We start from the raw sequence: 25723 nt of genomic DNA on the forward strand, positions 1-25723 counted from the left end.
CTGCTTTTTTATATTTGCTATACAATTGGTTTTTCACTGTCTTGTTTTTCTTCAGAGTCTTCATCAGAACCTGAAAAGGAAGACAAGAATGCTGTAGATTGGTTGAGAGAAGTAAAAAGACACACAAAAGTGTTCAGCATTTTTTGGACAATTTACTCTGAATTTCTTTCATTTCTTGGAATAGCGTATCTGCCTCCTTTTGAAGCTCAAATTGTACAGGAACTGAATAAATTTAGTCTTTCCAGGCTGATTTTCCACTTGCTACCTCCAGAATAGACTTGATTACCAAGTAACCAGTGCTGAAGAGGAAGGGTCACCCCATATAAAGAAGTGGTTTCAGGGTATGTTCCTGGACATGTGTAGCTTCAAGAAAGACAAAAAGAGACAAATATGCTGAAAATTCCAACAGAGCTCATTTTAAACATCACCTCCTAAAAGCAAAGATTTGTTTTTAGAAATGTTGCTGTGTCAGCAGAGGGCTTTATTCCCCACTGCATGATCACAGGGAATAGTTTAGCTCTAAATATTTGTCAAATCAGTATGTATGGCAAAGTGACCAAAAACTGCTCTCTTAGAACAATCCATTGTTTGTCTTCTCAGAAAGAAATGCAGATTTTTAAAGAAATATTTCAATTATGAGCTATTTTTACTCTACATTATCTAGCAGTTTCACTTTGTGACTACCTGTGTGTGCGTTTCAGTTCAAATATATTAATTTGACTGTTCCTTTTACTTCTCATACCCATAAAGGGTGCTTAAACAAATGTACTTGGCAGTCAGGGCAGACCTGGAGAAGGCACCTGAGCTGTTAGTGAATCCCACTGGACAAGCTGAAAATAATGGCACACCTAGAGTTAACACATGCATGCTGCGACACACCACCTCACTGCACGAGCAGCACAGACACAATGTCTAGAGAAACATCAGCTCCACTTACACTCCTCTCACACTCGATATTCTGATGCTAAAAAACCCCACAAAGCCCAGGCTGAATGGCTGAGTCCGGTATAATACTTCCAACCATTATTCCTCAAAACAGACCCGCAGTTTCAGCTAAAATCCATTTTCACTTTGAATCATTGGTTAAACTCGACATTAATGCTCTGTGACCCCTAGATGGAGCTCGAAGTCATTCACTGAGCCAAGATGCTCAGCATAGAGAAACCAGAGACAAATATTAAAATGAAAAATATCACATACATGTATAACTCTATAATGCAAGATAGGCGAACGTATCTGTAGCAATTAGCAGATATTATTTTAATTACATTGCATAACACAGCACAGCTTTACAGAAGAGGTTTACATATTAGGGGAAAAAAACTGATACGGGATTTGGGGGTTCCCACTGCATTCTCGGGTAACACAAATTGATCCGATCCATAAAGAAATTACTCATTTCCTTGAAATGCTTGAAAACATATTATTAAATCTTGCCATATTTACATTTATTTTTGACTTAATCAACTCATACCTCAACTAGACCAAAGCACATGATATGCAGAGTTACGATATAATTAACATTACACACAGGTGAGCCTTTTTATACAGAGAGGGCTTTTTCTTCTTGAGAAAAGAAAAGAGCCTCTGACTGAAATTTCAGTTTGCCTTATAGCAGTTTCAGGTTCATTGTCTATCCTAAGACAGTATAAAGCTCCAAGTCCAGGCTGGATTAAATAGTGCATTACTGCATAAATGTTGGAAGGGACCTGTAAGGATCACCGACGGCAGAAGCAAACCATAACTGCCTCCTTTCAGTTGTGGTGCCATTTTCTTTCAGACTTACCTTGTTTTTAGTCAGAACATGATTTAAAATACACTAATCACGTGTATTGTAACTCATCTGGTAGGTAGTAACTAAACTGAATTACTGAATAAAAAAGACTTGCATTTCAGGGTGGTAAATACACTTTTTCTTTAAAAAGAAAAATATTTTTTTTCCCTTCCCCCTTCCCCTCTTGAAGGGGGTGAAATATGCAGGAGTGTAAAATGAATATGAAAAATCGTTCACTAAGGAAACATCATTACCTGCTACAGACTCAGGAGGAGAATAGAACTGCCCATCAGAGAGGACTCCTGGGTGAAGAAGAGCTGCTCGTTCTGAAGCATCCTGTGCTATCAAAAACCCTAAAAGAAAAAGAATACCAGAAAACAATTCCTCACTGCTAACGCATAGCATCTTAGAGATCAAATATTGATGAAGAACCTTGAAGACTGATGTATTATATTAGCATTCCTAACAAGTTACTTCTTTAAATAAATACCTTTTTAAAAAGCATCAACAATTAATTTAACACTTACGTCTTCTATTTAAATGCTGGAAGCTAAGGTGGCACACACTAGCAAAACAGACATACTGCACACATGAATTAAGGAATCTTTCCTTCTACTACGTGCAATTACACAACTAGGTTGCCATACGTAAATTCATCTCTATTCACTGGCTAACTAAAACTTCTGAAATGTATTTTTAATGATCAGTGAGGTACCATGCATAACCAAATAAATTATTTTCTCACTTTGCCACTATGACTCTTCACTAATGGCTTGCTTTCACCTATCTGTCTCAACATACTTAGTTTCTGCAACCTTCCTGAACTATTTGCATGTGTATGTACGGAATACTTTGTCTATGAATGTTCAACATGAAAAAATGCAAAAGTCTCTGAACTGGTTAGATTTCTTATCTATTTAGATAATGCTGTGATGCAGCTGTATTTTGTCATCCCCTCAAAAGATAAAAAAAGTTACCCTAAGTTTCTTTTTCTCCAGACAAAACCCACTGTTCTCATTTAACCAACTTCTTTCTCAGACTGGTGAAAAAGATGAGGGAAGGGATCAAAGTAGGAAGACTGCATTCAGAGCACGTAAAAATGGAGGCATCCATGCCCACGTAAAGTCTTCGGATTTACCTAGCACATAAACATGCCCTCCCAACAGAGTTTCAGACTGTACTTCAGGTAATGGTGCATAAATAACAGCTTGGCTGTATAACTACCCTCCTGCTGTTGAAACTCAAAAAGCATCGGTAAGCTTTCTTTTCCTCACCACTCAAGCAATACTCTCTTTCAACTGTAACTGTGGGTTTTCTCCATTTAGTTGAATACACTGAGTGTCAGATGACATGGTGTCTTATCTCAAAGGTCGAAATTCACTTGTTCTGGTCTCATTCTGCCTGTGCATGAAGCAGACTCTCCACAACACTTCTTTGCTTTTCCCTTTCCACCTCAAAAGAGGAGTTAGTGACATTGAATTAGTTATTGTGTCTGCTCTTCCTAAAAGAAGAGCCAGACACTTTATGCACTACCCAAAAAATGAAATTTTACAAGCCCAGTTAAATTTTACAAGTCAGTTAAATTTTCGTATCTTAAGCATACAAAATTACATGCATTTCTAAGTGTTTGAAAAATTTCTGATCTGGCCTTTGTAACTTTTAACTTTGCCTCCCTAAATTAACTAAAAACCTCATTTCTTTGAAGGCATATGTTCCTTTCCCAAAAACGAAAAAATCATGCCATATGATTTAATTTTTTCCTCAGCTCTTCAGATTTTGAGAAGCTGAAAGAAGTATTCTTCTGCCAGCTAACATGGCAGCAAATGTTGCCAACTGCAGTGATTGAGGGGAAATATCACAAGCTTACTGTTTTCTTCTTCAGCTTCTTGTGGTAACACTTTAAAGTCCAGGAACCAAGTTTCAATCCAGGCAAGTATGAAGGATATGATGGGCAGCACATAGCCAAAAGCACCCTGTGAGAACAGCTAGAAAGAAAGAAAACATTACAAAAATTACCCTGAAGAATCTTGCTTTTAAGAAAACAACAAAGGAAAACAAACATTTGATTAGAATATATACCTGTGAAATAATTACTTTTGCTAATAAAAAGGCACTGGTCACTGCTGTTGTAAACTGAAAGAGACAGAACAGATAAACTAATAAATTGATTTAGTTTTTGATTTCTGCCATTATCTATTAGTTGCAACTTTAAATATTTACTGGCAACAGCAAGATCACATAGATTAATAAAATGTAACAAGCATGTTACAATTAACCTAGTGTTATTAAAATAACCTCCTTAATAAAGATAACTTTTAATATGAGCACCTCCAAACGTTGATTTCCACATAGCAGACAGCATTTGTGTAGAATCTAAACTGCCTGAGTTACATTAATTGTGATCTTACTGTACAATGAAGACAGTGTACTCTAGTCATCAAGTCCCTTAAAAAAATCCCAACTATTTATGTATGTGGGAAAAAAGCAAACAGCAGCTGTTCCAAATGCTTTTCACTACCATCCAAATCAAAATATCCATCTCAAACAACAAAACATCTTTGTGGGGGTAAATTGGAATAAATATTTTAATCCATGAAGTGATATTTTGAAAAATTTATTTCTTTGAAGACTTGATATTCCCTGATATATTTTTTTAAAATGGCAGGCTGGATAAAACATCTAAACAAACCCCAAAACCTGAAAAAGCAGTGAACAAGTACTGTTCACAGAAGCAAGGCCTCTATATCTTCTAGTGCATTTGGGTGCAGCAATTCTTTAAGTAACAGCAGAACCTAACTAACTTCTGTCAATCACAGGTAGGATATTAAGATTAAAGGCTTTGGCAAAACCTTCAGTGAAGCTTTATGTATCTAATTACTTGCTACCATGATGGGTTCACTCTCACCACCTCACAAACAAAGGCTTAAGGATTAAGAAATATGCTAAAGCTACACAACCAAGAGCAAGGACTTCTAAGAGGCATGCATTTAAATATAAGCACAGTCAGAGCAGCAGCTATTATTATGTATGTGTTTATGCCATGCCAGTAACACAATCTATAAAAATCATGGCATGTAGTCTCAGAGTACTAAGCAAACTGCATGCTACTCACTTGAAGAAAGTTATACATGAACCTGTTCTACATGCACCTACCACAGCATAAGGGAAAAAAAAAAGTCTGATTTACAAAGCACTAAGCCAGCAGCACACCTATTGTATTACAATCTATAGTACTGACTGGTGGATGCATGAATTTTACACCAAATTTTGCTTTCTTTGTCATTCCCACAGTACAGCTGCATTAAAGATATTGGCTCCAATCCACTGTGGCTGCCTACAGTTCTTGAGAACTTCCTCTTTAAGAAGGGATGCATATTCAACATTTTTTATTGGAGCATGAAGCAATACAGGTACTAGTGTTCAATGGGTGGCACCTAAAACTTTAAAAAGTAAGAATGTGGGAGTTAATGGACACCTGGATCTCTGGTACAATAATGCCAATTCTTGTTTCTGAAGAAGGTTCACTATTTCAAATGCAAATGTATTTCCAACATTAATTAACAATCGGAGGTAACAAGCAGTTCTGACTAGCCATCCATACTGGATTAAATTGAATTTATTGATAAATTAATATATTTATTAATATATATAAATTATATGATATATTAATAAATTAAAATATAATACAAATTGATAAATCTTCCATTTGTATTAACATGATACCTAGTAAGAACCACACCCACTGTGTTAATAAATTCTTGCCTTTAGGCTGAAAATCTTTCAGAAAACAAGTTTTTAATTTGTTACTGCAGGACAAATGTTTGTATATATCATCAAGATGATTCTTAACAGACAAGCGTTAAGAGGCATCTAAAATTGTGTCTGTTTGATCCAGTCTAGGGAAAACTCCATTACACTTGGCTACTACTCACAGCTATTGCCCACCAATGGCGCAGTCTGCACATTGCATATGCCAGTATTAACACCTTAAACCGAAAGACTGCCAGTAGCTATAGAGAGAGGAAAACACATTGGTTGGTTAATTCAGAACACAGAAGAACCACAATATTCTCAGCTCACTGAAAATACAGACATAGAAGTCAATTTCCCAATTTGTAAAGCAACATCCACACGCCTACACAGGCTCAAATATGCGAACATGTGCAATTCCACAAATTAGTTAGAAACATAAGAAAGCTACACAAAGTATGTTCATGATCATTTTACCTGACTGGAATCTAAACAGTTAAATTTGGATGCAGTTAATCCAGCAAATACCTTGAGCATCACTGCATCTCACTGATCTTAGTGGTCTGCTACTATACTTCTAGTATTTTTTGAAATATTAACATTGCAACAATCAATTATCCTTTATGTAGGTGCCTGCAATGGCAAGTCATTCTATTTTGCAGTAGAGAAAGGTAAGTTATGGTATTTCTAGGCCATAAAATTAAACCAATAGCAGACAGACAAGATCTCTGAATCAGGGACCCCGACCTTCAATTTCCCTGTTTATTTTTTGATACTAGATTGTCTCCAACTTGTTTTAAAAGATGTGTTCAGAATTGAAAAAATGGGAAAAAAATGCTTAAAAATGAAGAGAAGTCAAAGACAGCCATGGCCAGAGGTACGATAAACCCACTTAATCTTATGCAAATGTGTAGTAGAAACAGGAAATTCTGTAAAAGCCCACAAATAATTTTGCAAAATTTAATGTTCTAGTCCCTTCCCAGGGAATAAAAGTCTGTCGTTTTGCATTTGCATTTGACCCTTGGTTAAACTACGGGATAAAATAACTTCCAGAGCTTCAACATTTAGAGATAACATTTTTTGCCTTCTGCAGTATGGTTTATCATGGAGAACCTGCCAGCAAAACAATGAAAGAGGGAGAAGTAGCAGAGCTTGCTAGCTTATATAATATTTGAATCTAGTAAGTTCATTTGACACAGCAAACGTCCAATGCAGCAGTAAGGATGGGTTTTTACACCAGTTTCAAAGAGAGGTTCTGGATATGGTCATCAGTGTAAAATGACTAATACCAAACCAAGTCATCTCTGTAAGGCAAACAAGATCTGGTAGAATTAACAATCTCGCCCTTTAGAAGAACTGTAATGAAACACCTTTTACTTGGGTCATGCAGTGCAAAATGCATTGCAGCTACAGAGCTACAGCTTCACCTAAAGAAAGAAATTTCCTAATGCAATAGAGTTCCTCTTATGTGCCTAAGCTACTTATACATAGTAAAGGAGACTCCTACTTCATGCCAACTCTTTTTACTGTTGGGGTGAAAACAACTCTGAAAAAGCCTGCCCTGCGCAGGCCATCCTGGGAACAAGCCTCTCCTCGTTGCAGCCACCTTATGCCCAAGGAAGGATGAAAACATCGGTTTGAGCAAAATTATTTCAGAGCTGGCGGTCTCTGGGTCTTGTTCTCTTAATGAATTACCTTATGTTACATCAGACTCACATTCTTGACTGGGTTTTCTATCTGCTTTTCCATGCACCCCAAAGCTAAAGATGCAAATTAATTGGCCCTAAGCATTTCTATCCACAGGCTCCATGAGCCTGCTGCAAGAGCAGGACTGGGCAACCCCTAGATGGATGAAATTTGGCACAAGCCCTTCTGGTTTAAATTATCGAGAAAAGATCAACCTTTTCACAAGACTCAAACTAGGAAACATCTGTGGAAGGAGGAATGGGAAAACTGTAGTTTTGCTGCTCCTTTTTCTTTTTTTAAGAACACTTACAAATATATCAAAATATGAAGAAGAGTAGTCATAATGTAGGACTTCTTTCTCTAAGGTAGTCTCAATGCCTCCTTTTACCTACAAAGGAACAACAAAACACACAGCTTCAGAAAACAAAATACACACAAATAGGAAGGGTAAAACTAATAATTCCCTAATAATTCCTGCTGATATACAAAAAGATCATTAAACTAAATACAGAAGAGCTGTCTGCCAAGAATGATAGTGTCAACACTATTGTTGTTATTTGTTTTTCATGATTACATAGACTTTTCAAAGTGAAAACATTTAGGATTTTCATCCTTGCCCTAGGCAAGCTACATTTCAGACTGTCCCAAAATAAAAGCAAACAAGTTGTTGAGGGAGGAAGAAATGATTAAATGTTAAGAAGGTCTGTTACACAAACTCACAAAGCATTTTATGTCTTATAAGGAGGATCAAAACAGCTGATGAAAAAGCCAACCATAACCCGGTTCTGGTTAGTCTCATATTAGCAAATAGGAAACAGAACAGAAACTGAATTCATACTTCAGGTCGTTTCCTTATCAGCCCTCACATGATTTGTTAAGAAAGCTGAGCAAAAAGATCCACAGTAAAAAAAACAGAAGCTGCAACTATTAGACTAATCTCCCACAAAAAACTAACATTCAAGTTTAATTCCTCCATTTGCTGATGAGATTCAAAATTGCACCTTCCTTAGCCACCGTGTTTCTTTCCAGTGGAAGGATTCTACTGTTCAAACAGGCCTCGCAAGAAAATAATTTAAGGTGTACTGGGTCAGAGAATGAGAGCAGTATCTATCTTAGTTGAAAATTAAAAACCTCAGTGTCCATCTCCTATTGCTTTTAATATGAAGTTCCATAATTAAGCACCGCATGAAATAGTTATGTAAAAAACCACCAATGGAAGGCTTTAATATTGAGTTCAACTACTGTCATCTTTTCAAGGAAAGGAGCTACCAAAGCATGCCAACAACATATGCTCACCATCTCAAAGCAATGCAGTCTACACACTTGCACACTTTTCCAGCTATACTGCTGGACAGTGTTTTCCTGAGACTAGTCATTCAAACTCTGAATTTCTTCTCCTCTCCCTCCCCTCTATGGCTACCTGACAAATAACTTTATAAATACAGTTTTCCCTTGGTTGCTCTACTGCATCAGGTGCAATTATCCAGCATAAATAAGGAAGATCAACTTCCCCCACTCCAAGCTGTTCGTAACTGTGTGGCTGTGTGAGCACCATGTTAACATAAGGATAAACAGAGAACCATGGAAGTCTTGATTTTTGCTCAAAATGACAGGGAGCCACTCCCTGAAGCATTTAATGATAAAGTACACTATACCTAAGGAAACTGGATCGTGGCAACAAAGTGAAAACAATATTTACAGGAACTCTCATAGCAATTCTGACCCATTACTTATGCACCAATAACAGACAGTCCTAACACAGTGCTATTTGACTTCCCAGTGAACAAAGCAATTCAAAGAAAAACTGAACAAAACCCTAAGCACACGTCAGATCCCAGATATCAAATTTTAGCTTCTAATATCATGACTTCTAATGACAAAAACCTGTTTTTCATTCTTGCTGACATGTGGAAGTACAGGACACCAGTTCATAATATGTTGTCCTGAAAATACAGCTTTTCACAAAGAAACTGCTATGATCTTGAGGTCCCTTGATGCTGTAGCATTCAAAATAAAATATCATGAGTTGGTAGCATTTTCTATTCAGAGTCTTCAGTATTCTGAGAGCACCCATGTGAAAATCTGTACTCTGAAACCTCAACAAGAGATATAAACCCACTCTGTTCCTCTTACTCGTACAAGCTGTTGAGAAACTGGCCTAAAAAATAGAACTGCCTCAGAACACTATGCTACAACCATTTTTCCACCTAGAGAGAAAACAAAAAGTCTAGTCCCAAAATTACATCATTCAGGCAAGCAAAATCTGCTTTCTCTAATTAAATCAGAATGAGTATTTTTCACTGCATCAACAAACTATTGAACAGTCAGCTCCTGAAGCTTCATAATGTCAAATTAATAAGCAAGGTTATTTATCTAGTAAAGGAATGCTGACAAAAAATATTTACTCAAGATCTTTCTTGTCTAGAAAAGGGATTCCTCCCTAGTGTGTCCTTTCTTAAATGCAAACTTTAGATTATAGCTTAAAACCCAGCTCAAGAACTAGGATGCTACTTATGAAATAACAACAAATGAGCTATCCTATTGCTTTCTGGAAATTTTAGGAGAACAGCCTCATTTTCCAGATTACAAATGGTGGAGTTAAAAGATGGCAACTGTGGGAGTTTATGTTGTTTAAATGCACCCTGCCATCCATAATGTATAACACATTAAGTTTACATCAAAGAAAATACATCACAACAAAAGAAAGGTTTTGGCCATCGGAAGTCTTTTCAGGGACTAACACCTCAGTGAAATATCACTGACTTAAAGTTACTCAGAAGGCAAAGTCTTGAATCCTGTAAAAATTCACATTTCTTGCTAAATTCAAAGATGTACAGCAACATTTTCGTTTATTTGATGCCTGAAGAGTTCCCTGGATTTCCAATGTTTTTTTCAGCATGGTTCACAGACTACAGGAACATCTAAAGGTTTCATAATAAGACAAATGTGTCCTAATGAATAAAAGTAGATGCAGTTGAGTAGACACTGCGTTCATGGAAGCTTAAAGTAACAAGCAGCCTCAACTTAAATAGATACAAATAACATAATTTTGGATAGAAAGGAGCAACTTACTAACCGTCTCTGAAGTGAATAAATACTTAATATAATGTCTAAGGGTAGGTACTGAAAAGACGACTCACATTTAATTCTATTATCCACAGTAAGGTTATGAATAAGAGATCAAATGTAACAAACAAACAGAAAGTCCTTCTGACATCTGATATGCCTTTCTTCTCCCTGCCTTCATATGACTCAATCCTTGCCATCAGATGCGTGGGGTTGATGGAGTGGACATCCCGCAAGGAAGGACAAGATTCCACGCTGCTACTGTGAGCATTTTCTGCATCAGCTGGGACCCGATTCATCCTGAGTTTGCTTAGAGTGGTCTTCTTCCAGTTTTACCATCACTAGAAGGCTGATCCATATAGGAAGAATTTCTAAACAAACAAACAAAATCAAACCACATTAGTCACCAAATGCCCGTAATTCCAAGAGGTATTTTCACCTTACAGTGTCAGTTCTCTTTTTGCTAAATTGATGACTGAGAGAATTAGGCAAGCTGGCCCTAGAAATTGTTTCTAACACAGTATCTAGTTCCTCTTCATCTCTCAGGAGATTTGTGAAGCAAGAGAATTAATGTTCAATTAGACCGTTTGAAATAAGGGAGCACTGTCTAGATTTAAATGGGTCATTTCTCCATGTTGTTCGAGTGAGATCTTTGAATAGAATGAATAAAAAGCATGATGCTGTGCATCCTGAAGGTTTCCAATACTGATTTAAATGCTCTCAATAAATAGGAAGACAACTTAAACGAACTTCCACATACAATTCCTGAAAAATGGCAGTGTTAGCACATCCAGAGCTGCCACAAACAAAAGATTAAAAGTCCATTAAAATCCCCAAATAGTGTACTAATCATTCTATAAAGCATATACACTGCTATTAGCTCTGTAAATTCAGCTGCTATAGCAACTTACATTGCCAGACAGTTTCTCCATGAAAAAAAATGTGTGCAACCAGTGGTTAAAGGTAATGCAATTACCCTAAGTCTCTTTTGAATACAAGGCTTTTAAAAGAAGTTTCAGGCTGAATTTCCTATAAAACTGGAGCAGCTTGATGCATGATTCACTTAAATCCTCTGTGAGAACATTTGTCCAATTAAAGCTTCTAGAAAGGGTGGACTCAGAAGGTTACAAGTTTCATGGAAACACACAGAAAATTTAATTTTATGCAAAATGCTCAGAAGATGAAACTATACATCCTCCAATACAAATCACATCAGACAAGGTTTTTTAACACTGGTGAAATAGCTTTTTGAAATTCAAGAACAAAACTTTGCTTCCTGCTGTGTGGATTGTTTTACAGTAAATGGCAAGAGATACAGAAATTCTTCCCACTCCTGTCTTTCAACAGTGTTTCAACCCCAAGGCTTCAAGAGCACAGTCAGTCAAAGCCCAACAGGGGATCTGTAACACACCACTAAGCAAACACAAGGGAGGATACAAGGACGCAGGGAAAAAGTAAAGGTGGTGTGGGGAGCTACCAGAGCACACACATCACAGCTGAGGAAGACACAGGCCAGCCAGGGAAGGTCAATGCCTACGTCAAGTCACAGAGAGCAGCCTTCAGGGAGTTTAAAGCAGCAGGCAAGGGTGGACAAGCACAATGCATCATTAAATCTTCCTCATTTATTTCAGCAGTTGCCTGAAACATGGCTGGCAAAGGCTGTAGAGGAGGGAGACATACGTGGTGTGTGTTTGGTCAGGTGTCTTGAGCACTACAGTGAACTTTGGGCTGCCTGAACCCGAGGGCGTGAGCAGAATTGCTGCACTCCAGTGCTGTGAACTGCACTTGCTTTGTTCTGAAAACCCTCACACTAAAGTGCCCTGCCATGTAACAGCAGGCCATAGGAAAATGTTTGGGATGAGACATAAACCTCAGATCAGGCCATCAATGGCCATAATTAAAAAGAAAAGAAAAAGACAAGTTAACACCTGAACTTCCAAAAAAATTTCCATCTACATTGGCTAAAATATTTATTTTATTTTGATGTGGCACTCAGTGCCAATTATATAGGAAGTTGTTACTTCCAGTCTGGATTATTGCTAGATACAGCACAGTATGGGAATGCAGTTCATACAGCCAGAGCTAATTGTTTTAGGATGTGCTAGTTCAGCGTCCATTTGCCTCCGCAAAGAGAAAAGCATGGCCTTAAAACGCACTGGCTACCAGTTTGTTTTCAAGCATGACTCAAAATGTCAGATTCACTTATAAATGCCATGTACTCTGAAATCCTTGCTACTGACAGACTGGTTTTTGCGTCAAAGCCCTCTGGACAGGGGATACTCACAGTAAGGGAATTTGTTTCTAGCCTTGCTCTGCCTGCTGATCCATCAGATCCATGTTTGGACACATGGCAGGGCCTCTCTCGTCACACTAAGCTGGCATCAAAATGTTGTGATTCTTTAACTGAACAGACATAGCTTGGCAGCTTTCTGCACTCATTGCAATAGCTCTGCAAGCTGATTAAGCACCAAGTGTGTGCTAGAGGATTGTTTCCCATTATCTCTTTCATTAATTAAAAGTTCCTTTGTACCTGAATGACATAATCAGCCATTTCATCACACCAGCATTCTCAAATGGCTTCAGGTGGGTGCACAAAAAAATCTTAAATTCTTCCCGGCAGCTGTCTTACAGGCATGTAGGGACTATTAAAAAGCAGTGTTAGTGTTAGATGGTGACTTGGCCAGACACTTTCATACGCATCTCAGCATTACCAGCAACAACATTTCTCCTCCCTTGCACTTCCAAAGCACCAGTCATGCCCCATCTCTCTTGCCCATTACAAGTTTGCAGCAGGAGTGAGTGAGCTCTGCTCTTCCCTTGGCTCCATTTCTCCAGGGGCTCTTGCTTGTGCAGAACAGCCCGTGCTTGGAAAGGCTCCAAGCTTGCACCCTCATGAAGAGATGTCACTTTTCAGCACTCCATGTGGGCAATACAAGCACCAGGCAGGCACAGGAGTGCTTTTCATGCATCCCTGGCCAAGAAACTCAGTGGTGGAATAAGTTTAGGAAAGGTGTGTTTGTCATTGAGATGTGTCATACTTTTAAAAATACCACACAATTCTTTTGCATGTGACTGTTACCGATCTTTATTCTTGCTCTTCAGGAAACACGGACAGCTCGACCTCTATTCATACTGCCATATTATTTGAATTTCTGTATCCAAACTGATACATGACATTGATTATTGTTCTTTCTAAAAACCAAAATAATTTTGAATCAGAGAAAAAAATAATTATAAACTGGGTGTGAGAATGTTTGGGGTTTGGGTTTTTGAAAATGCAAATTCAGCCAGAAAAAAATTCATTATCAAATAAAGAGAGAAAATCACATTCTTATAACTTTTGAGATATTTTCTAAAAAGAACCTTTTTTGTGCATCAGTGAGTTATCTACTTTCCTGTTTCTGATAAAGGTTATATAAAGGTTATAAAGATTTTATAGATAATTTTCAGGGTTTTTTTTCCAATATCAATAACATATTTTCAAGACTGTTGTATCATCTGTGGGTTGACCCAGTGTCTGCCTCTGATTTGAAGGAGACTGGGTTCACCTGGCACCCCTTCTTTTGGCCTTCTCTATGGCAGGCTCCAGGAAGGATGTGTGGTCAAAACAAGTATGTCCTATGAAGGAATGATGTTTACAGACCATCATGTTCACTCTCTCCAGAGAGTGAAGGACACTCACCAGGAAGATAAACAGCCCATAATTCATAATATTCCAAGAAACTCTATGGGCAAACTTGCCTGGAGAGGTGGAGTTCATAGCAACTGTGTTGGATACAAACCGTGCCATTAACTCCTTGCCACAAGAGACACATGAGTGAGCCAGAAATCTGTTTTCCTCATGCAGTCTGTATTGGTTTGGCACAGCCTGGTTTTAGCTAGCAGGGGGCCACAGAGATAGCTCCTGTGAGGAAGCTGCTGGAAGCTTCCCACCATGTCCGGCAGAGCCAATGGCTGATGGCTCTGAAGACGGACATGCTGCTGGCCAAAATTGGGCCAATGAGAGAGGCTGGTAACGCCTCTGTGATGACATATTTAAGAAAAAAATCAAAGTCACAAGATTTTGGATTCTAGTCAGAGAAGAGGAGGAGATGAGAACATGTGAGGGAAAATAACATGGAGACAACCAAAGTCAGTGGAGAAGGAGGGGTGGAGGTGCTCCAGGAGCCGGAGCCGAGGTGCCTCTGCAGGCCGTGGTGCAGCCCATGGTGAAGCAGCTGTGCCCCTGCAGCCCGTGGGGATCCACAGGGGATGCAGAGATCCACCCGCAGCCCGTGGGGATCCACGGGGGATGCAGAGATCCACCCGCAGCCCGTGGGGGAGGCGCCCGTGCCAGAGCGGGTGGATGCCTGGAGGAGGCTGTGATACAGTGGGAGACCCAGTGGGGAGAGAGGGCCCCGCTTCCAGGCTGGAGCAGCCTGTCCTTGGAGGGCTGCACCCCGTGGAAAGAGAGAGCCACGGCACAGCAGTTTTGGGAGGGCTGTGTGCCCGTGGGAGGGGCTCACGCTGCAGCAGGGGCGGTGGGGCTGCTGCTCCTGAGAGTGGATCCACACCAGGAAAGTTCAGGGAGAACTGTCCCCTGTGGGAGGGACCCACGGCCTCACAGGGAAAGGACTCCTCTCCCTGAGCAGCAGAAGGAAATCTCGGTGATGGACTGACCAAACCCCCATGCCCTGTCTCCTGTGCTGTCGGCGGGAAGGAGGGAGGGGCTGGGAGGGGGAAGGTGTTCTAAGGGCTTATTTTACTTCTCATTATCCTCCTCTGATTCTGTTAGTAAGAAATTCACTTTGTAACTTAAGTTGAGCCTGTTTCACCCTTGAAGCACTTCTACTGGTCCTTATCTCAGCTCATGGAGCCTTTGTTAACTTTTTTTTTCCTTTCTCTCCTCTGCCCAGCTGTGGCAGGGGAGGGTGAGTGAGCAGCTCTCGTGGGTGCCTGGCGTTGGGCCTGTGTCAAATCCACAAAATGTAGGGGACTTGCAATGCTCTGTAGCTCTCTGACTTTCCTTTGCCAGACTTCAAGTGATGTTTTTTCAAGCTAAACTGAGGACTGCATTAACCTGCTCCTAGCTACACCTGCACATTGTGATAATGCTTGTGAACATTTATTCTGAAACAGAGTGAGAAAAATAAAATCCTGTTTCCAGTTATATCTCTTGTGTTACATGTCTTTGAAAGTGTTTTCAAAGCTAAAAAAACCCTGGCATTTCAGGCATATAACAGTCTTATTGTTATTTGACTCATCATGAGTGCAGAATAGAATATTCAGTTGAAAGGGACAGAAAACAGTCACCTTATCCAACTGCCTGACCTCTTCAGGGCTGACCAAAAGTTTAAGTATGGCATTAAGGGCAATGCTCAAATGCCTCTTAAACACTGACAGGCTTGGGGCATCAACCCTTTCTCAAAGAAGACTCTTCCATGGTTTGACAACCCTCTTGGTAAAGAAATGTTTCCTCATGTCAAGTCTGAACCTGCCCTGATGGATGCAGCTTTCAGCCATTTCCACATGCCCTGGTACTGGGTACCACTGGGAAGGGATCAGCAACTTCCCTCTCCACCACCTCAGGAAGCTGCAGAAAACAGTGTGGTCACCCCTCAGCCTCCTTCTCTCCAAACTAGATGAACCCTGTGTCTTCAGCTACTTCTCACAGGGCATTGCTTCTAGCCCTTTCACCAGCTTCAGTGCCCTCCTCTTGGACACATTTAAGGATCTTCACACCTTTGTTAAATTTTGGAGTCCAGACGTGCACACAGTACTCAAAATGAAGTTGCAGCAATGCTAAACAGAATGAGATGATCACCCCTTTTGACCAGCTGGTTGTGCTGTATTTGAAGGTTTGCCACTGCTGACTTTGAGCCTGCTGTCAGCCAGTATCCCCAGACCCATTTCTGTGGGGCTGCTCTCCAGCCATGCCTCTCCTAATTTGTACTTGTGGAAGGTTCTGCTGTATCCTAGGTGCAGAGTCCAGCATTTGTTCCTGTTCAGTTTCATGCCACTGATGATTGTTCAACACTCCAATCCATCCATATCCCTCTGCAAGGCCTCTTGTCCCTCAAAAATGTCAACAGCACCTCCCACTTCAGCATCATCAGCAAACTTGCTACTAGTGCACTCGACTCCTGCCTCCAAATCATTGATAAAAATTTTGAGCAGAACTGGCCTTGGGATTGAGGTCTGAGGAACACCACTGGTGACTGGTCTCCAGCCAGGTGTAGCCCCATCCTCTACAACCCTTTGAGCCCTGCCCTTCAGCCAGTTCTTTCAGCACACCATCTACCTGCTCACTTCACAGTCAAACTAGTCCAGAAGGATGCTGGGAGGAACAATATCAAAATCCTAAACAAAATCTAGAAAAATCATATTCACCACCTTCCCTTCATCTACTAGGCAGGTGAAATGACAGAATCTGCAAGCTTATTGAAGTGTCAAAACACTTAACAGGGAAATAAAACTTCTGAAATAAGAATCCACATCAGTATATTTGTGATATACTTTCTCCTCACTTCCCCTGATTTCAAGAGATGTAATATTTTAATGTTTTTTCTTTCTTTTCTTCATGACTGCGTTGTGGCAACCTAGAATGCAGAGAACATTTCTCTGCCTGTTTTGAAAGGTTTTACCCCCCTGGACAGTACTGGTTTTGGCCTTTGTCCATGGGAAAATTTGCCTAGCTTCTGGGAAGAATTTGAATCTACAGTGGTGTGAATTAGGTGATAGAAGATTTTAACGACAACTTATCCTCCATTATGAGGTTTTCTACTTCTATCTATTTACTATGCAAATAGACCTAAAAACTCTAAATTTTTCACCCTGTGATAATCTCACATAGTATTCTTTCTCCTTCTTCACTAACTCCATATTTTGCAGCAATAGTGGTTTGGGATGATTGGATAAAGAATTCTGCAGTTCCTGTCTACGTGATTTAGGAACTTGTTGGACATTGGTAAAAAAGTGAAAATATCTTGTGTTTTAAGTTTTCATTGGGTAATTTACCTTTAAAAAGGCTGTGAAATCTTGATAAGTTGTCTTCTTGCTGCATTCTCTGCTCTGTGCTATGTCTAGGCCATGCCAGTGGCTTGTACTCCTTAGATAAGAATTAATAAACACCTATCTGGAGACTGAGAAGCATTAAGTCCCATTCGTCTCCTTTTTTCTCCTGGCAAAAATCTGAACGTCTTCCCCATCAGGGAAGACAACAATTAATGACGCGGACAGCGTTACTGCGTATATTCACTCAACTCCCACTAAAAATATTTAGCTAAGTAAGTTTTCTATGCTGACATATTCAAAGTCATAGATAACAGTGGCATAATTTTCCTGGAAGGAATACCCCAAAGTTTGCATCTATTGAAATAAAAATAAAGAATTAAAATAAAGGTGTGTTTTGCTTTCTTTTTTCTTTTTTTAAACCCTTAATTGTTATGGCCATAACTCAAACTTCCAAACAGAGAATTAAATTCTCGAACTTTCTACTGAAATACGGATTTTACACTTATTAATAGTATTAGCTAGTATAATAAGTGAAAAGTAAAGGAATTAAAATTATCAAGCTTAGGACTGCAGTCCTTCCCTGCCCTCAAAGTCTAATAAAGACTTTAGCAATACAATGGTGAGAGCTTGCCCATGATTTCAGGTTACATTTACAATTAACATCATTATTTTCATTCATACTGACAGAAGCAGATGGCACACACTGCATGTGTAATTTTACACTTATCTTAAAGATGCAAGATCAGAAGGCTACTTCTCTTTTCTACCATTATTCTTCCAGTCTATTATCCTTGGTTTAAATTTTTTTTTTGGACTCTATTACTGTATCATACATGAGCAACAGCACCACATATGATACATTTTTCTTTCCAAGAAAAAAAAAGACGCAGCAGAATTTAACTGAGAAGAGATAATAGATGTGATTAAAAAAGAAAAAAAAAACCCAAACAAAAAAGGCTTACTCAAAGGCTATCAACAGCTCAGCAAAACCAAAACTTAAAGAGTCACATGGAGGCAAGTCCGAAAAGGCAATGCTAGTTTAGGTTAAAATACCAGAGAAGTCACGTTTGCATAAAGTAACTAGGCACACAATGTAACATTGCGTCACAACTGCTGTTGAAACACACTGAATACCTATAATACTTCTGTGTCCTGACAACGCTAAATATGGCCCAAAAATTACCACCATAAACAGCTTTTCTGTGAATGTTAAAAAAACCATCTGAAAATATTTCTTTTTTTCCAATGAGTAAAATAGGATGACATGGACAATATAGCAGCCAAGATGCTCAAGTACTGTGAAAAATACAGGGTAGTAGAAAAGCTGACACTGAAAGAGCAGCAATTTTCACTCCTAACAAAAATAAAAAATAAAGCATTTCCTTGCTAAAAACTTTCCTCATAGGGAGACAAATAAAACATGCCAGTTCTTTACCAAAAGAGTTATTTTCTGATAAGAGGGCTTACATTTCTGCTTATACTACCTGCTATGCTGTAGGAACACACTACATGGCACAGATAAACCCAAAATTTCTCACAAGAACAGAGCTTAATACAGTAACTGGTGCAATTATAACACTAACATTCACATATTTAAGTTATACTTAAAGACGGTTTCAGACAATTTTAACATACCTAAAGGAAAATGGTCTTGAACCACTGTTTGCTCTCTCACCATCATGAAGCCCAACTTCATTCTTTATCTAGGCATAGACACAAATTGCCCTAGCCAACACCTTGGACAGAATATGCAATTATCTGTAAAGACTGCTTTGGTACACCCCATATTGGAAGTCCAAGAAATTGAGACTTTCTGGTGTAAAGCCATATTAACCTGCAGGAGTATTAGCAGAAGCCTCTCAGTGTATCTTCTGACAGTACCAGCACATACTCTGATTAAGAGCCAACACAGATAGAATCAATTTCTGTGAAGATGAAGTAACGCTGATTATAAATCAAGGGGGAAAAAAAAAAATTCCCGAAGAGCTGAAGATTGCCTCCAAAGCTTACCTGGACACATTTTTTACACTGTTTTCTACTATAAATGACCTCACTCTGCCGACATACTCTGTCCCTCTTCTGTTTATATAACTGCAAGAACTAATTTTCCTGAAATCCGCTTGTAGTGGGTACATTACTAGTGACCTCCTGATACTCATTGCTCCTGTTCCTGAAGGGCACTCAAATCCCTTCCAATCTGCGCTCATTCTGTCTCTAGCTGTAACACATCATTGCCTCAGAAACATTTTAAGGTTTCAATGCCTTTAAAAACACTGTCTGAAGCACTGTTCTGTTCAAAACAAATGCTCCTTAGTGAACATGAAGGAATATTAAAAAAAAAACCAACCAAAACACCACCAACAAAAAAACCCCAAACCTCGGCCAGACACTTTAATCAAAATAAGACTAAAAAATTCAAACTGATGCACACCCACAAAACTCCCCAAACATAAGCAGAAGATACTGTCGAGTGCTTTGGCAATAGTCTAGCTTTTCAATTAAGCAATACAGCAGGAATTACAAGTTACAAATATGTAATACATTTAAAGACTGGGAAGGTTTCCCACTGGAGGGGCAGGGCAAGACTTACCAGCATATAGGAGAGAGCACCTTACAAAGAGTTTGGGTTTATCTGGGTGTTCAGAACTAGAGTAGCTCTGCTTTACCCTGAAGTAGCAGCTCTTACTTACATAACTTGTCCCTGTAAAAACAAAACTGAAACAATAAACCCCCGGTTTCCTTGAGAAAAATGTTTCCCCAATTTCCTGTGCTCTAATGGTGACCTAGCAAAAGTAACAGGGCAGTTGCACACATTTGTACTGAATAATATTTTTCTCGGACCACTGAAAGAAAGTGAAAAAGAGAAAGAAAAAAAAAAGGAAATACATTTTTTTTAGGTTAGTAGAGCATCTGAGGAAACAGCAGTGTCACCCTTCTCCATCCCAAGAGTGAGACACGTAGATTCAGAAAGTCAAATCGAAGTGTCCCAACCTTGGACTAGTTTTCCCTGCAGCTGAAGAATCCCTGCTACTGAGCCATGTCTTGCAAAACACTATTGTCCTTTTCCAAACACTTCATTTCTTATTCTACAAGAGCTGAGAAAAATGGCAGAGTTAACAGCTTGTAAATTTGGCATCAGCATTGTCCTTACTTTTATCTCCATCATCTCTTCCCCTCTGGACTCCTATTTAACAGCATATCCCAGACTTTTACTTTTAAAATGGACTCAAACCAGACATGTGAAAGAGCATGTGAAACAACAGCTCTTCAGAGTTATTCCCACCTGGAGCACTGCATCCAGCTCTGGGGCCCCCAGCATCAGAAGGATGTGGATCCGGTGGAGTAAATCAGCTTCAGAAGCTGAAGACAAGCTGAGTGAGTTGGGGTTGTCAGCCTGGAGAAGAGAAGGCTCCAGGAACACCTTAGAGCACTTTCCAGTACCTAAAAGGGGCCTACAGAAGAGCTGGAGAGGGGCTTTTTACAAGCGCATGGAGTGACAGGACAAGGGAGAAATGGACTCACATTGAAAGCAGGCAGGTTTAGACTAGATATTAGGAAAAAGTTGTTTACTGTGAGGGTGGTAGGACACTGGAACAGGTTGCCCAGAGAAGTCATGGCTGCCCCATCCCCAGAAGTACTCAAGGCCAGGTTGGATAAGGCTTGCAACCACCTGGCCTAGTGGAGCATGTCCCTGCCCGTGGCAGTGGGATTGGAACTAGATGGTCTCTTGAGGTCCTTCCAACCCAAACCATTCTATGGTTTTATGACTCTGAGAATATTCCATGCTGAATTCATGATACACTTGAAAACACACTTGCCAGAACTCAAAATGAATAGAGTTCAGATTTTGTTTAATCAAGAGTATGATCTTAAATCACAGAATCATCTGAGTTGGAAGGACCCACAAGGGTCATCAAGTCCAGCTCTTAAATGAATGGCCCATACAGCGATCAAACCTGCAACCCTGGCATTATTAGAACCATGCTCTAAACAACTGAGCTAATATGCAACGATATTCTAAAAAAAAAAACTAACAAAAAAGGATGCACTGTAACATGTTCCAAAGGTTTGCCTCAGATCTCAGCTGCACTCAAGATAGTTAAGCATTGCAAACTCCAAAACTGAATTCTGTGCACGTTATCACTGTTAGGTCCTTAGAGAGAGAAGTATCCCAGTTATAGAATTGACAGCATATCATCCCATTTACAACCAATAATTCCAACTGATAGCAATGACTTCATAAAATCAGAGAATGCTAAGGGATTGGGATGGACCTTGAAGATCATCCAGTCCCAACTCTTATTTAATTAATTATCAAACCAAAACTATAGTTTTCTTAAAAATAACATAAGCTTTTTATTTGGTTTAAATGTTCTGGAGTAATCTTGCCAAAGACCTGAAACTACATCAGGATTTTAAGGTTTAATACAGTCAGCTCCCCACAGTTATATTAACATACGTAAACAGTATTTTTGAATGTTTTATGTATACATACACATTCCAGTCACAAGCAATACCTGCATGCAATAAAAAATATAAAGAAAAAAAAAGATGCTAATGATTTCTTGCAAAAGCTGGGAGGGAGAGGTGGGCATAAAGGGGAAGTGATACAAAGATAGAGGAAAGACAGTTAAAAATCCTCCAACGAATCTGGTATTAACTCTTCTTCACATCTGTTACCTGCTCTCTGAAGCTGACTTTGTAGCCCACCCAACACCAGCTCACAGAAATGAAGATTTCACAGCAAACTTTCTCCACTAAGCACAAAATAAGCAATAAGGGCTTATTATTCATTCAGTTTCTCAGACTTAACTGTGGGCCAAATAAACCATTTAGATATCAAAACCATACCTATTTTATCACACCAGCATTTCTCTAAGTAGAAAACACAATTTTTTAAAGAGGCCAAACATCTCACTGATTGCCTCAAACATCAAGCACGATACTGGTTTATAACACTGACTACTCCTACACATTTGTTGGTTTTGTCCCAGATCAACAACAAACATATGCCCCAGGGCTGCTAGCCAGATACAACTTGGACAAGAAAAGCTATTCTTTTGCTAGCACAGAATTGAGGGACTCTTCCTGAAATAGATCAGTCACTTTATGTACTAGTGAGAAACACTCAGGATTCTGTCACTCCCTCAAAAACTATTCCACAAAATGGTGCAAGTTTACTCCAGGCAAACAACCCCTGAAAATTCTTCAGAGCTCTTAAAGAAAACAGCCCTTCAAGAAACTGACATCCATTTCAGAATACAGGATAAACTTTTGTAAGATTTTTTCACTCTTAACTCCTCTTTTATAGGTCTTGAAGGTGCTTCAAAATAAAAGGAAGTATCAGGTTTTACATTTTACCTCTATTTTTCTTCTTAAAAGACATTGTAAGGAAACAATTACCTAGTCCAAGCAGCAGCAAGTTCTAGCAAAGACCTACATCTGAACCTTCAGAAGAAAAGACTTAGTTTAACACACCCCCACATAATTTATCTAATTTTTCTGTCAGTGCAAGATAGAAATTAACTCCTGATGTCTGAAGTGATGCTATTTTAGGGCTTCAGCTGATGACTGAGTAGCTGAACTTAATATGGAAAGCATAATGTCATTATAAGACATTCAGTTGGTTCTTTTTGGTTCTAAGATTACTTTTTTCAAATTTTCATTTTTAATTCTACTCCTAGCTGAATTTAAGTCAGCAAGGCAGAGAGGTAATGTACAAGCTGTCTTTTCACACAGTCGCTAACGATTCCAAATTAAGACCAGATATTTAGCACGTACAGTTAAATTAGAGAATGTTTAACAAGCAACAAATCTGTGATCCTTTAAAGTGACTCATCTGAGTAGCTGGATGCTGCTGTCTAACCATGAGAAATCACAGGCCCTGCTGTCACAAGTCTGATTTACCATTACCATGTCATCCATATCTTCTGCAAAATCACTGGTAATATTGTGCATGTTGACTTAATTCACCGAGTGAAATCCATTAGTCATGTTTATTAGAAACTAGGTTTGGCACTGTAAAACATTACAACAAAGATGTTTTAATAACTGTATGTTTGACTAGGATGCTCTGACAAAGTTTAAAATGGTAAAGTCTAAATACATTCTTTCTCATGAATGATGACCTAGGACAATTGTGCTAAACTCACTTTGAAAAAATCATGGCTAAACACTTGAGAATTTATGAAAATTAGACCACATCACATCAAGATCACCACACTCAAGCCCAAATGCACAAAAAAGAATGCCTAATCCATGTGAACTGAGTTTAGTATTTCACAAATTCCAGCATCGTTAAAAGATCATCTCTTTCTCAACATATCAAGTCTACAGAAAGCAACATTCACCCTGAAAAAGCCTAACACACGAATAACAGAAAATACTTAAAATTATGGATTTGTATCACAACAAGAGGATCACTGGTGCCTTTTATGCAGAGTATCTGGCCCTGAACACCATCAACAAACAAACAAACAAAACCCAAATCACTCTGCATCTGGCCTACTTAAAACTTCCAAAGCTGATGAAAAACATCTACTAAAAACAGTAACACCACTATGGACTTACAAACAGAAAGGAGCCTCCTCACAATGTTGGATTCACTAACAGCGTCCCAAAACACTACCAGCAAAAAATGAAAACTTTCATAGCAATTAATATTCAACACAGTTCTACATATTATATAAACCAAGATGACAAACGCGCACCATAAAATGTATTGACAACGTTGTGCAAAATACAGTGATCACCTTATGCCTTTATGCACACTAACATGATTTAAAAACAAACAAACGACAAGTTTAGTATTTTTGGTGAATATTTTCCAGGTTGAAGTCGACCACTGTGTCTGCTTACAGCTAATTGGGAACTGCTGAGTGCTAGCACTTGATCAATGAATAACATAAACTGCTGCTGGAGACCAAATGCTGCGGGTTTAACCAGCTCGCTCTGCAGACGTACAGCGTCACCCTCAACACAGATTAAAAACCCTACACTTCAGGAATGAATGATCCACTTTAAATTCGGATGCTGAACGCAGGCAGTACCTCTCCGAAGCTGTCTAAATTCAGCCCGACGCTAAAATTAACCCTCAGCACAACATTTTCCCGCGATGGAAGTCGGGGGTTCGCAGGGCCCGGCTGGCTCACCCCACTACCAGCAGTACAAACAGGTCGCCGTACCTCCGTGAGGATGGATTTGCTGGGCTAGGATCGCAAGGAGAGGGGAAAAAAGCAGTCCTCCGCGGGCCCGACAGCAGAAGCAGCGGCGCCGGGCATGTGGGAGAGGCGGCCGTGCCCGCTGAGCATCCGCCGAGCGCCACAAGCACTCCCTCCGCAGAGAGGGATCCCCTTCCCAGAAAAGGACCCCCGCCCCGCCCCGCCTCCCAGCACGTGATCGCCTTCCTCCTCCTTCCTCCTCTTCCTCTTCCTCTCCCTGCCCCCACCTCGCCCCAGCAGGACAGCGAGCTCCGTACCAAGGGGAACAAACCCGTACCCTCCCCGGGGAAAGCGGCGGCACCGGCACAGGAGGAAGTGGGCAAAGGGAAGGGAGAGAAAGGAAAGGAAAGGAAGGAAGGGAGGGAGGGAAGGAAGGCAGGCCGGGCCGTACCAGCGGCCCCACCGCGCCACCACCAGCAACACGCCCCGCATCCCTCTCGGCCTATTCCCCGCCGTGCTCCCCTCGCCCCCCGCTCCGGGCGAGGGGGCACCGAGCTCACCCCGGCGCGCCGCTCCCCCCCGCAGAGACGGCCCCGCCGCACCGGGCAGCGCCGCAGGCCGCGGGGACGGGCGGGGCGGGGCCGGCGGCAGGGGGCGGGCCCGGCCCGGCCTCCCTCTCCCCTCACGGGGCGCGGGATGCGGCGGGACCGGCCCGCACCGCCACCGCGCCCGCCCCTGGCGCGAGGGACACGCGGCGCTGGGGCAAGAGCCCTGGCGGAGGCAGCGCGGGCGGCCCATAGATAAGGCTCTTATCTTTCTTTGAGTGTCAACACTGCCAACTTGAGCCATCGGAACGAGCAGAGGGACTGGTTAGCTGTCGTTCGCCCGGATTCCACTTGTGTAGAATCATAGCACAGTCCTTGTCTTTGCCGAGATTAGCACCAGAGAATCACAGAGTATTCTGAGTTGACAGGGACCCACAAGGATCATCGTGTCCAACTCCTGGCCCCGATGGTCACACCATGTGCCCGAGAGAATTGTCCAAACGCTTCTTGATCTCGGTCAGGCTCAGTGCTGTGACCACTTCCCCGGGGAGCTGTTCCAGTGCCCGACTCCCCTCTGGGTGAGGAACCTTTTCTAATATCCAACCTAAACTTCCTCTAACACAACTTCAGGTCATTCCCTTGGGTTTTGCCTCTGGTCACCACAGAGAAGAGATCCAGGCATGATTCCTGTCATCGTGAAAATAGGACACAAAATCAGTGGACCAGCCACTGTAGGAAACCATCCATTC

At 40.4% G+C, this 25723-nt stretch overlaps 1 protein-coding gene across 8 annotated transcripts; it reads right to left on the minus strand.

Moving 5' to 3' along the window:
• Positions 1–25071, minus strand: STARD3NL (STARD3 N-terminal like). Of its 8 annotated transcripts, none has more exons than XM_010398711.2 (8): positions 24990–25071; positions 10351–10647; positions 7521–7598; positions 5707–5784; positions 3854–3907; positions 3642–3759; positions 2029–2127; positions 1–70 (listed from the first exon to the last, which is right to left on the minus strand). In XM_010398711.2, the coding sequence occupies exons 2-8, from the start codon at positions 10573–10575 to the stop codon at positions 18–20; spliced, it is 705 nt and encodes a 234-aa protein (XP_010397013.1). In that variant the 5' UTR covers positions 10576–10647; positions 24990–25071; the 3' UTR covers positions 1–17. The 8 variants fall into 8 exon arrangements, with proteins under 8 accessions (XP_010397013.1, XP_010397012.1, XP_019141245.1 ...); XM_010398710.3 differs by lacking the exon at positions 24990–25071 and adding an exon at positions 24454–24636; XM_019285700.3 differs by lacking the exon at positions 24990–25071 and adding an exon at positions 20553–24436.
• Positions 25072–25723: the final 652 nt, after the last annotated feature.

The sequence above is a fragment of the Corvus cornix genome, chromosome 2 (assembly GCF_000738735.6).
Source record: "Corvus cornix cornix isolate S_Up_H32 chromosome 2, ASM73873v5, whole genome shotgun sequence".
NCBI classification, from domain to species: Eukaryota; Metazoa; Chordata; class Aves; order Passeriformes; family Corvidae; genus Corvus; species Corvus cornix.

What these genes read in the sequence shown, in the direction of transcription:
- STARD3NL (XM_010398711.2), bottom strand. Translation starts at nt 10,575, where the DNA reads ATGAATCGGGTCCCAGCTGATGCAGAAAATGCTCACAGTAGCAGCGTG. An exon ending in CAAAAGTAATTATTTCACAG is followed by an intron (nt 3,760 to 3,853) that starts GTATATATTCTA and finishes CTTTCTTTCTAG; the next exon opens with CTGTTCTCACAGGGTGCTTT. An exon ending in TCCTCCTGAGTCTGTAGCAG is followed by an intron (nt 71 to 2,028) that starts GTAATGATGTTT and finishes CTTCCTTTTCAG; the next exon opens with GTTCTGATGAAGACTCTGAA.